Source organism: Alligator mississippiensis, chromosome 15 (assembly GCF_030867095.1).
Source record: "Alligator mississippiensis isolate rAllMis1 chromosome 15, rAllMis1, whole genome shotgun sequence".
In the NCBI taxonomy this organism is placed as follows: domain Eukaryota; kingdom Metazoa; phylum Chordata; order Crocodylia; family Alligatoridae; genus Alligator; species Alligator mississippiensis.
In genome coordinates, this window is record NC_081838.1 from 30,386,094 (window position 1) to 30,398,260 (window position 12,167).

The 12,167-nt window shown below is 57.7% G+C and overlaps 2 protein-coding genes across 2 annotated transcripts; both read left to right on the forward strand.

Moving 5' to 3' along the window:
- The first annotated feature begins 4,059 nt into the window (after window positions 1-4,059).
- On the forward strand, window positions 4,060-5,823 carry C15H8orf90 (chromosome 15 C8orf90 homolog). Its single transcript, XM_059718087.1, has one exon. The coding sequence runs from the start codon at window positions 4,083-4,085 to the stop codon at window positions 4,752-4,754; it is 672 nt and encodes a 223-aa protein (XP_059574070.1). The 5' UTR covers window positions 4,060-4,082; the 3' UTR covers window positions 4,755-5,823.
- Window positions 5,824-7,408: 1,585 nt separating this feature from the next.
- On the forward strand, window positions 7,409-11,397 carry USF2 (upstream transcription factor 2, c-fos interacting). The gene is given in 6 exon segments (XM_059718088.1): window positions 7,409-7,944; window positions 9,924-9,970; window positions 10,205-10,320; window positions 10,631-10,750; window positions 11,173-11,229; window positions 11,232-11,397. Coding segments are annotated over 6 exon segments (483 nt in total). The 5' UTR covers window positions 7,409-7,903; the 3' UTR covers window positions 11,334-11,397.
- The last annotated feature ends 770 nt before the right edge of the window (window positions 11,398-12,167 follow it).

The window sequence follows — 12,167 nt, forward strand, 5'->3', positions numbered from 1 at the left end:
GCAGTTCATTTTCCGAGATCAAGGAGACACCTCCAGCTTTCAAGTGATGGTATACTGGAACATCCAGGCGGAGAGGAAAATTTGCTATCTACTCTTCCAGTCACTCAGGGTGCTTGTACACATGAGCCCAGGTGCTATATCCCTGTAGCTCAGTTTACAACCATTTCTCTCCCGCTATGTGAATTTGCACACGTCTCACTTCCCCAGCTGCTTTTTTTCTCCTCCCCATAGGTAACTGGTAGGGGGTGCATAGCGCTGCATGTGCCCGCCCTGATGGGGCCGGTGCCCCCCCGATAGGGCTGCTGCTGTTGGCAGCTTCTGCAGGTGCCCCCCCCCCCCATTCTGGAGGCACCAGTCGCTCATGCTCCTCCCCGCACAACAACCCAACAAAATCATTGTCTACAAAAGGATCAGCGTACTCAGAGACACATCTACATGAGACATTTACTGCGCGTTGGCCTAATAGCATGCCACGGCAAAAACCATGCTAAAACCCCACTGTGCAGTGTTATTAGGCTAACGCACAGTAAGCATCACTAAATAACTGTGTGCCTGTGCTACTGCGCAGTAACTTCAGGTACTGCACATTTAATTAGTCCTTTATTTTAAAAAGTTGTAAACTAAATGTGCCGTATCTAAGGTGCGTTAATCAACATGTAGAAGCACCCACTGTGCCAACCTCAAAGAAAAAATAATTATTTAGAAAAACTAAGGGAGAAAAAATGTATTTTCTGGGGCATCTTGATGAAACTTTAGATTTTTGCAAAGTGCTCATCATCCCCCTCACCACCAGCAGAACGGATCTCATCCTCCCCTCGCTCCTGTTACAGGGAAGGCACCAAATTCAACAGATCTCAGAGTCATTATCTAGAGCCCCTATTGTTCAAATTGAAGGTTCTCAATCAGCATTTCATTGACATAACAAATTTATGGGCAACAATGTGGAAATTGCAATAGCAAGGCATTGTCATAGTGGTTGGTGAATCCAATATCTGCAACCCTGTCACTTGTTATTTCACTCATCTCTAGATCTAGAAAAGAGATGGAAAGCGGCAGTTACAGGTTTGATAATCCACAGGGAAGCCTCCCTGCTTCTTACCATTCAGTCCCTGTATGGCTGTTATGGGGATATTTGAATAAGATGCTTCACGGGTCCAGCATTATATTTCCCAAATGGAGGCACATTCCTGGAATCATCTGTGCTCCCCTCAGACTTCAGGATTAGACCTTAAGCTTGAAAATTATCAGATCCCTCCTTCCATTCCTCTTCTCCACACTCAGTCACCATACTTCTTTCAGCCTACTATTTCCTGCATGTTTTTTGGCCCACATAGACAACCAATCCATCAGTGATGGAAATCAGCCACAGGAACAAATAATGCAAGGTTTTAAGGGGACAGGATATTATTTCCTGAGACAAGCTTTCTTTCTTGACAAGTACCACATTTTCTGTGTCAAGTGCTGGAGCTCTCCAGTCTGTTCTGCTTCTCCCAGGAAACTAATGGAGACTGATTTTTTTTCATTCACTTGTCCTGCCCCGTTTGGCCATAGGACTGACTTTTGAAGTCACCATGTATCTGTCCATTCATTGAAGTTATCATCCCAGGGATGACAAAGCTCAGCTCCTCAAATGCTCAGTCTGAGCTGCTATTCCAACTGACTGGAAAATGCAAGGCATTTCTAATGCTCATTACAGACACTTGTACATGTGATAAAAATTGTCCTTTTGTGTGGCTTCACGTCACATTTTACACATATGAGAGTTTTTAGCAATTTAAATGAGTTGTGCCATCATAAATTAACCCCCATCCTGATGTAGTTTAGTTTGCAATAACGCAACATGGAACAGTGCAGCATTAATCTGCCACATGTACATGGTAACTACTAGTCCTTCTTCAACCACTATCTGGAAGAAAGAAACGGGATTTAATTTCACTCACCCCTCAGAGTCAGCCTGGTCACAGGTTCCAGCCCCTTGTCTGGAACAATTAAGAGCAAGGCTTCCTCACCCATCAATTTCAGGGCATAAAGCCCTGCTAGGAAGCCCTACATGGTGTCTCTGGAGCATCCAATCAGAAACTCTAGGGCAGCCTTTTTAGATTTGAGTTGGTCTAATCAGCACCACACACAGACCTCTAGCAGCCGTGGGCAAACTTTTAGAATTGGGCCCCCCTTTGCCAGAGATGATACTACTACTACTACTACTACTAATAATAATAATAATAACCATTTTTGGGTCCCCGTCCAGGCCCTGGGCAGCTGCGTGGTTCACCCATGCCATGAAAGATATCAGATCTACCCAAAGAACCTTATCCATCTTTTTAGATTCAAGGCACTCTTCCACAGACTTGAGGTACCCCTTGTCCTCCCCACCACAACAACACTCCCCTTGCCAGATGACAAAGCCCTCCTTCTCCAAACCCTCCCCCATGGTGCATCACCCAGGATTCCTGAGAAAACAGGATAGGCCAAGGTAATGGAGTCTGGAGGAGAAAAGGCCTCCATGTTTTGGGGTATATGATCCCAATCCCAGCAGGGGATGGGTGTACAGAGGATGGAGATGGATGAATCTTGGGACACAGGGAGGTTGAGATTGCAGGGAGGAAGGACTTTCTGGCTCAGAGTGGGGCTCTGCACCGGGACAGGCTGTCCAGAGGGGGGAACCTCCATCTCTGGATGTTTTTTGGAGCAGATTGGACAGACCCTTGTCTGGGCTGGTTCAGATACCCAGAGTTGGGGGTTGGATGAGATGCAGCCTCTTGAGGGCCCAGCCAGCCCATAGTTTTCCCCTCCTCAGGGTACCACAGTGCCCCTCCCTCCCCTGCTCCCACTTCCCCATTAAAGTGCCCCTGAATTTACTCGGCTTCCCCAGCCCCATCTATCCACGAGTTCCTGACAACGCCACCATCTCCATAGCCTGCAACTCCAGCTGCTTTAATGTCCACTGAGGTCATAAGCATTTCCTCTTCTTCCCTCTCTTCTTGCCCCAGCTGGGGCCAGCACTGCGCCAGGTGCTGTACAAATCCCCCAGGGCAAACAGGCCCAAATTGGGGCTGTGCTGGGTGCTACACAGACTTGTGGCAAAAGTAGAGTGGAATGTCTTCTTTGGGATATTTCAAGCATGTGTGTTTGTGTGTGTGTGGATGTTGCCTAGTGGTTAGAGCATTGGTTCTTCTTTCTCCCTGTGGAAGTTTGCTATAGTAGGGAGGACTGGGAGCCAGGACACCTGGGTTCTTATCTTGGAGACAAGCTGGAGCTCATCCTTCGAGAACGGGGGATGAGAGCCAAGCCACCTGGGTCCTATCCCCATCTCTCCAAGTGGGGTGGGCAGTGGCTAGAGCAGGCGATGCCGGGAGCCAGGATGCCTAGGTTCTATCCCCAACTCCAACTGGCTACAGACTTGTAAAAAAAATCTTTTTCTCCTTTTTTAACCAAAAATTTGAGTTTTTGTCCAAATATATGTATATATACACAGAAACCCAAGTTCCTGGCCCTCTCACCACGTGGGAATGGAGATGCCCATGTTCCCTGAGCTGTGGTATCACCCAAGCAAGGCCTGATCCTGTGCAGGTCCCCACTGTGTGATGTCATCATGGAGCCTTTGTCATCTCCACAGTAACCGTTGGAAACAAGACCTCCCACAGGAGGAGATGAAGGCTCTGACATACAGGCGATGGCTTCCTCCGGCCCAGGCCCATCTGGCTCCTCACCTCAGAGCCAAGGCACACAACAGGGGGCTGGGGGTGGAATAGATTTGTGGGGAGGAAGGAAGCAGACCCCTCTCCAAATCCCATCACAGGCTCCCCTCCCACTCCTGCTCCCCCAATTCCTCACCCCCTCACCCCAGTCCCTTTCCTACACTCTGTGCCTAAAGCGGGGATACAACCCAGGCATCCAATGGGGCAGGGGCTGCAGGTCAGGAGTGAGGGGCACCAGTGGGGCAGGGGCTGTGGGTTGGGAGTGAGGGGCACCAATGGGGCAGGGGGCTGCAGGTCAGGAGTAAGGGGCACCCACCAGGCTGGCAGGGGGGCAGAAGCAGAGGCAGGGGCCACCCCCAAATTCTGGGGTACAGAGCCCTGTCGATGACTCACTGGCCCCACCCTCTGCTGAATGTGGGGCCAAATTTGGCCACAATAAAGGCCTGCCAGCTTGCCCCCCAGAAGGGAGCAGTCACAGTGGCCCCTGCAGGCACCCAGCATGGGGGTAAGCAGTCGCCCACCCACCCCTTTACCCCGGGAATAATCCGTGCCGTGTGTCCACGCCCCTCAGGTGGTGACAGAGGGAGCCCAGCCCTGCCTGGTCACCCCCCCGCTGGTTCACTGGAGCCCTTGGGGGCACAGATGGTGCCAGGTGCCTTCCCGGACATCTACGATGGGGACAGCCGGCAGTGGGAAGCACATTTCCGGGGCATCCAGCGGGCCTACCAGGAGCTGGGCAAAGCCGAGGACTTTGCGATCCGCGTGCTGACTGAGGACTTCACGCTGCCCTTCCCCTTTGCCTGGCCGCCCGCCTCACCCCCCGACTGTGCCAGCTGCAGTTTCTTCCTGCGCCCAGGCTGCCCTGTGCCTCGCTTCCTCCAGCCCCTGCACACCACTGCCCAGGCCTTTGTCAAGAAGCGCCAGCTGGAGCAGCTGGCGCTCCGCTATGCCCACCAGGCTGGCACTGCCATGGAGACTGGCGCCACACCCACCAGCCCCAGGGAGCCAACCGCCGACGGGCGGGGCCCTGCACAGCCCCACTGCAGCCCCCAGTGATGTTCCAGCTATGCAGGAACCCCCGCCTTCCTGCTCCAGATGTTCCTAATACCCACCCTTGCCCACCTTGCTGCTCCAGGGCTTCCCAATCCCCGTCCTGCTTGTAGTCACCTGCCAGATGTTTCTACAGCTGCCTTCATGCTTCAGATGTTTATGCCTCCCCCTCTTGATGTACCAGACACCCGTCACCTGTCCAGATGTTCGTCGCCAAATACCAGGGAGCCAGCCCCGCCCACCTGCATGTTCCAGATGTGGGTGGGGTTGAGCATGGCCACCACAGCCCTCCAAATGTGCATCATGCCCTAGCCAGCTCACCCATAGACTCCAGACATTTGCAGGCCATTAAACGCTCCAGGTGTTTCTGAACCCTGGCCTTTATGTTCCAGATGTTTCTAAGGTCCCATCCTCTCTGCCTCACTGTTCCAGATGTTTGGACCCTCACTTGAGACGTGGATGAGGGCCAGCTGTGCCCCACAAAATGCTCCAGATGTTTCTAAGGTCCAGCCCTCCGTCTCAGTGCTCCAAATGTTTGGGAACCTGAAGCCAAGTGCAGATAAGGGCCAGCTGTGTCCTCATCACGCTCCAGATGTTTATCGCCTTTCAGCTGTGGGGGCCTTCGTGCTCAAGATGTTTGTGGAGCATTCCCAACACTCCTGAAAATCCAGGTGCACACTCCCAGCACCACCCCTTGGGATGCTCCAGATGTTCATCGCATCCTGCAGTGCTCCCCACCATACTCCAGATGTACACGAGCTCCAGGTCCACCCACCTTTGGGTCCCAGACGTTCAGGGATCCCAGCCCAGCCTCGCCAGTGGTTCCAGATGTTCATAGCAAGTCAGAGGCTCCGGTTGTGACTCCTCCACCCCCGGGAATCCAGGTCTGCCAGATGCAAAACAGTTGGATGCCATGGGGGGGGGGAACAGGTCTCACCCCAGCCTAGGAAATACCCCCCTGGAGCCTAGGAAATCCCCCCCCCCCACCCCCAGGAAATGACCCCCTAGAGCAACAAAGCATTTTGGAACCAGTTGGTTTGTTTTGGGGTCTTTTTTGGGGGGGGTGTTCTGATTTTGGGGGCAGGCTGCTCTTCCCCCCCTACAGAACATTTAGATCTTGTAAAAAACATTTCTCCCTCTTTTTAACCAAAATAATGGTTCTCCCCTTTTAACCAAAAACTGAGGGGTCCCCCCCTGTGGTTCAGTGGTAGAATCCCCGCCCCCCAAAAGTATATTGTTTTAAAAAATAATGTATATTTTTGTCTGTTAACAGAAGCCCAAGTTCATCACACAAAAAGCTAGTGTTTCTATAAAAAAGGGGGCTCTTCAAATGATTTATTTGGGGGCTTTTATCAGAGCTTTAGTAGAAATCTGGAAGGGTACTTTAAAATTTTTTTAAATAAAACAAATTTATTCAAATTTCCTATTCTATTTCCTCTAGGAGATGGATATATTTACCAAAAAACCTCGCAAAAACCAGGAGGGGAGGGGGTGTTGTTACAGAAACCTAGGTGCAACAACCCATCTGGGTCATATTCTTGCAAAAGAGGGTTTTTTCCCCCTATGGAAAACCAGGCTTTTGATGAAAAAGGTTTTTGTCTTTTCTAGGACGGAAAATGGGGATTTGAACCAAAGAAAACCCTTTTTTCCCACCATAAAATCGGGTGAACAAAAGTTTGTTTTGCTTAGCGGGGAGGTGCCCGTGTCGTGCGCTGCGTGCGTGTGCCTGTCCCGTGCTGGGCACACGTCCGCCCCGGGCGCCTGGGTTCCGCCCGGCCCCTGCACCAGCAGCTGCTTCTGCCGCCAGACCGGGGAAGACCCCGGGCGTCCTGCCCGGCGCAGGGCCCTGCATTGCCTCTCCCCGGCCACTAGGGGGAGGGTGCGAGTAGCCCCGCCCCGCCACGCTCCATCCGGGTCTTCCCGGCGGCCCCCGCGTTCCATTGGAATCCCCCCGCAGTGTCGCAATGTTCTATCCGGTGCTGTCCCCACGCTGGGCCACCGGTTACAGCCTCCCCCCCCCCGGCCGTCTCCGCCACACCGGGTCTTGCAATGGTGGATGGCCGGGGGGGGGTAAGGGATTCGGATCCCACCCGCGGGCTTCTCTGCGGTTCCCCCCCCATCCGCGAGTGAGACGCGACTCCCCCCGCCCACGTCCTCTTGTCCTCCGCCATTGCTGCGCCGCTCCAGGGCGGGGGAGGGGGTCCGGAATTGCCCCGACGTCCCTCCTTCCCGCCGGATTGTCTCAACGTCCCATCCGATCGTCCCAACGTTCTCTAATCCCGCCCCCCTTCCTCCGGGAGCGGCAAGCCTTTAACCTTCGCCACCACCCGGACAGTCTTAACGTTCTAATCCCGCCCCGAACTGTCCTAAAATTCCATCCACTCGTCCCAACATTCTAATCCCGCCCCCTCGGGATGGTCCCAACATTCAGGATTGTCCCAATTTTCCATCCACTTGTCCCAGTGTTCTAATCCCGCCCCGCCGGGACTGTCCCAACGTTCCACGCCCCCCCACCCCCATTGTCCCAACGTTCCATCCGCTCGTCCCAACACTAATCCCGCCCCCACCGGGATTGTCCCAATGTTCCATCCGCTCGTCCCAACGTTCCAACCTCCCCCGGGACTGTCCCAACATTCTAATCCCCCCCCCCGACCTGTTCCCCACGTCCCATTCCCGCCGCCCCGGGCTCGCCCCCCCGCCCGCGCCGCCATTGTTGCAACGTTCCATCCGGTGCTCGCGGCGGCGGCTGCTGGGCGCTTCCTCCCCCCCCGCCCCCCCCGCCGCACCCTCCTCTTCCTCCTCCCTCCCCCTCCCCCCCGCCGCCGCCGCCGCCGCCGCCAGTGCCGCCGCCCGCCCGTGTCCGCGCCCGCCCGCCAGCCCGGGCCCCCCCCGCCCCGCGCGCCCCCGGCAAGAGCAGCAGCAGGAGGAGGAGGAGGAGGAAGCGGCCCGGCCGGGAGGAGGGCGGGAGGCGGGAGGGGGGCTCGGCGCTCGCCCTCCCCCCTCACATGACCCGGGTGTTTGTCCCCGTGATCAGCGCTCCGGCTCCCGGGTGCCCGCGCCAGCCCCGGGCCCCCCCCTCCCCTCCCCCGCCCCCCCCCGGCCCCCGCCGCTGAGGGGGGTCCCCCCCCTTCCCCTCCCCCCTCCCCTCCCCCCCCATGGACATGCTGGACACGGCCTCCGCCTCCGCTGCGCCCAGGTACGGGGGGAGGGGGGGAGGGGAATGGGGGGTTGGGGGAGGGGCGGGAGCCATGATCCGGGTGCAAACGCGGGGGGAGGGGGAGAGAGAGGACAAAATGGAGGACAGGCTGGGGGGGGTCAGCTTCAGCGAGGAGGGTACATTTGCGGGGGAGGGGCTGGTTGGGGGTTTGGTAGGGCAGGGGTGGGGGATGCCAGGCAGGGGGTTAAATGTGAGGGAGGGGCTGGGCTGGGTGTTTTGGGGGCAGGGAGGGGGCATAATTGCAGGAGCTGGGCTTTTGGGGGGCAGGAGTGGGGGCTAAATCTGGGATGGCAGTTGGGGTGGGGGTTTGGGGGGCATTTTAGGGAGTGGGTTAAATCTGGGGGAGGGGTTGGGGTTTTGGGGGGATGTTTTAGGGAGGGGGCTAAATCTGGGGAGTTGGGGGCACACCTGGGGGGAGGGGGCATCAAGGGGGGTCAAGAAGGGGGGAGGGGGCTAGATCTGGGGGGAAGGGGCATATTTGGGGGGCCTGGGAAGGGGCAGGGGCTGGTGGGCATCCGTTTGGAAACCAGGGGGGTAGATGTGGGGGCAGGAAGGGGTTGGAGGGTGAATTTAGGGAGGGAAGGGGAGGGGACAGGAGGTGATTTGGGAGGCAGGAGGGGTCGGGGTCTTTGGCCATAACTATGGTGGGGTTGGAAAGGGGCCAAATTGGGGGGGGGCATGGGGCATATTTGGAGGCAGGGAAGGAGTGGGGGTTGGGGGATCAGGGGGCAGATTCCAGGGGACTGGGGGGGAATGAAGGCATGTGGGGTCATGTGATTGTGGGGTCATGTGACACGAGGTGAGTGTGGCACCCTGGATGAGTGGGTGGGGGGCTGTGATTGGGGTGTCTTTGACATGTTGGGGGGGGTCTGATTAGGGGAGCCAGACCAGACCCCCCCCTACCCCCATGTGCCCCCAGAACAGGTAGGGGAGGGGTTGGGCACCTCTGGGGGTCTCCCTTAGCAAGGACAGGGTGCTGCTGGGCCCAGGATCTTGAGGGGGGCGTTGGGAGGGGCAGATATGGCCAGTTTCACACCCACCCCTTTGCTGTGGCACTCATCACGCTGTTATCAGGTCTCCCAGCTCCCTGCCTATGGCTGATAAGGGGGTGCACAGGTTGGCCTTAGCCTTGGCTTTGGCCTTGGCTTTGTGGGGCAGGGAGTGACTAGATGCCTGTGTTTGCCCTGGCCTTGGTGGTGGTGGGTGGCTGCTTCCAGGGGGTCAGATCAGAGCACAAGTGTATATGTTGCAGGGGGGGCGGTGTTGCAGAGTAGCTGCTGCAGGCCCCCATTGACCCTGGGGGATATTGCCTTGACAACCTGGTTGCAAAGAGACTGGGGGAGATGGAGTCCCAGTGATCCCCCCACCCCCTCAGTGGGCTAATACCCCTGGCCACCTGGGTCTACTCCCCTGCCTCCAAGGCTGGAGGCCTGTTCAGACCCCACTGAGCTGTGGGGCATGGAGTTGTGGCACCCTTGGGGTTAGAGGGAGCTTCACTAGCTCCCCTCCAGACACCTGGGTTCACATCCCAGTCTTGGCCAGTATAAATGGGGGGCTCCCCTGCAGTTTGGCAGGGGTTCACTCCCCCTGGATGGGTTCACATCCCAGTCTTGGGCACTATAAATGTGGGGTGACATTGCCCTCTAGTGGCCACTGCAGGTACTGAGCCCCCATACCCCCACAGCAGCTCAGAACACCCCCACCAGCTCCCCCCAGTCTAGATGCCTTGGTTCTTCGCAGCCTCCAGTCAAACGGAGTTTCCCACAATGCACTGGGTCACATGACTCCCCCCCGCCCCCCCCCCAGCTAGGCTTGTCAATCAGAAAGTGACACTCAGGTGTTTTCCAGGCAGGCAGGGAAAAAGCAGTGAGAACTGGGGTGGGCAGCTGGGTGCCCAGGTACCTGGATTCCCTCCCCGCCTGGGGGCTCCAGCTGAGTCGTCTCTTTGTGTCTTCCAGCCACGAGAAAGGACAAGAAGCTGAGGAGGGAGTAGAACTGCAGGAAGGTGAGTGGGGGCGGAGGAGGTTGGAGCTGGGAACCCAGGCATCCAGGCACCCCTGCTTGAACCCTCAGCCGCCTCTCTCCTTCCCAAGCTGGGGAGAACCTAGGCGTCCCAGCTTGCTAACCCCCTCCCCAGATCCCACTCCCTTCCCAGAGAACCCAGGTGTCCAGACTCCCAACTTGACCCCCCCAGAGCGGGGAGGGGGTCCAGGCGGCTGACGTGTGTCTCCGGCACCAGGGGACGGTAGCACCGCGGACGAGCAGACTGCCGTGGCTATCGCCAGTGTCCAGCAAGCGGCGTTCGCTGACCATAACATCCAGTACCAGTTTCGCACAGAGAACAATGGAGGACAGGTAGGGCTGGGGTGGAGGGCTGGGGTGGGGTGGGGCAGGGCAGGGCAGGCACCGAGGGGTGCCCTGCAGTGGCATAGGGGACTCCCAGGGGGCACTGGGCTTGAATCTGCCTCTCTGGGGGCTGCAGTGGTCAGTGGGGGCCAATAGGGGGCAATAGACCCATTGCAGTGGTCAGTGGGGACCCATAGGGGGCACTAGACCCATTGCAGTGGCCAGCGGGGGCCACTGGGTTCTGTGTGTCTTGGCCCCTGGAGTCCATCGCCCCCCGCTCCCCCAGCTGATGGTGTAACCCCTTCCTGCTCCCTGCCAGGTGACGTATCGCGTGGTCCAGGTGACGGACAGTCAGCTGGATGGACAGACCGATGCTGCTGGGGCCGTCAGCGTTGTCTCGACTGCCGCCTTCACTGGAGGGCAGCAGGCCGTGGCCCAGGTGGAGGGGTTGGAGAGGGTCCTTCTAAATTTGAGGGTGGAAGAGTAGCATAAGGGCAGTGAGGCCTTTGAGCTGGGGGGTGGGAAGGGCAGGACCCAGGCATCCAGCGGCCCATCTACCACCCACGTTGCACCTCTCCCCTCCTAGATCCTGGCAGAGAAACCAGGCATCAGGGCCCCCCCCCAGCACCTCCATTCTAATCTGTTCCAGACCCCCATCCTGGTAGGAACCCCAGTGTCCAGGCACTCCCCAGACTCATTTTGCCCTCTCTTCCTAGTTCTGGATAGGGCACCAGGCATCTGGGCCATGCTCCCTCCCCCACCCTATCCCTGGAGGGAACCCAGGTGTCCTCGCCCCCCCATAATTGCATCAGGGAATCAGGCACCCCAGGTTAACCTTCCCCCCTCCCTCCCCCCCGCAGTGCCGTGATCCAGAACCCGTTCAGCAATGGCGGGAGCCCAGCGGTTGACGTGGGTCAGTGGGGGAGGCTCGCTTCGCCTACTTCCCCGCCTCCTCCGTGGGCGACACCACCGCTGTGTCCGTTCAGACCACAGACCAATCCCTGGACACAGGCTGGAGGTGAGCCCCACCCCCAGCCCCTGTAACTCAGACACCCAGGACATAGCAGGGAGAAACCCACTTGCTGGTAAACCTTCCCGGGGTAGGGGAGGGGGCGGGGCCTTGAGGTCAGGGGTCAGGGAGGCGAGCTCTTCACAAAAGGGTTGAGCCAGTTGACTTTTTGGCTTATTTGCATAGATTTGTATATCCAGAGCCACCTTGGTGGGCTTTCTTAATGAGCACCCCCATCCTGAGACTCCAGAAGCACTGGCCCTTTAAATGGTTGGGAAGAGGGAGGGGTCAGGGTCTAGAGGGATTTTCTGGGTTCAGAGGTCAATGGGGAAGCCCCCCAGGATCTTGAGGGTTGGGGGCTGTGTCCCTCCTCCTCTCATTAGGGCGAATTTTTTAGGCCCCCATCTCACACTGGCCCCTTTGTGGGCCACATAAGCCCGTTCTGAGACCGGCCATTGGCTGGCGCTGGCGTGGGACCCAGGCACCTGGGCTCCCCCTGGAGCCTGGGAGAGACCCAGGCATCTGGGCCCTGGAGCTGGGGACAGAAACCCAGGTGTCCAGGCCCCCAGCACCCCTTGCTCTGACCTCCCCAGCTTCTGGGGCCAGAGGGAACCCAGGCATCCGGGCTCCCAGCGCCCCCCCCCCTTCATGTTCGGGGGCAGAACCCAGGCGTCGGGCTCCCAGCCACCCCTCCCCTGCACGTTTGCAAAGAACCCAAGCATCCTCCCAGCCACCCCACTTCACGTGCTGGGGAGACCCAGGCTTCCGGGCAGTGACCCTCCCACCCTGCCCCCAGGGCAGTTCTACGTTGATGATGACGCCCCAGGACGTGCTGCAGACGGGGACA

What these genes read in the sequence shown, in the direction of transcription:
- C15H8orf90 (XM_059718087.1), top strand. Translation starts at nt 4,083, where the DNA reads ATGACTCACTGGCCCCACCCTCTGCTGAATGTGGGGCCAAATTTGGCC.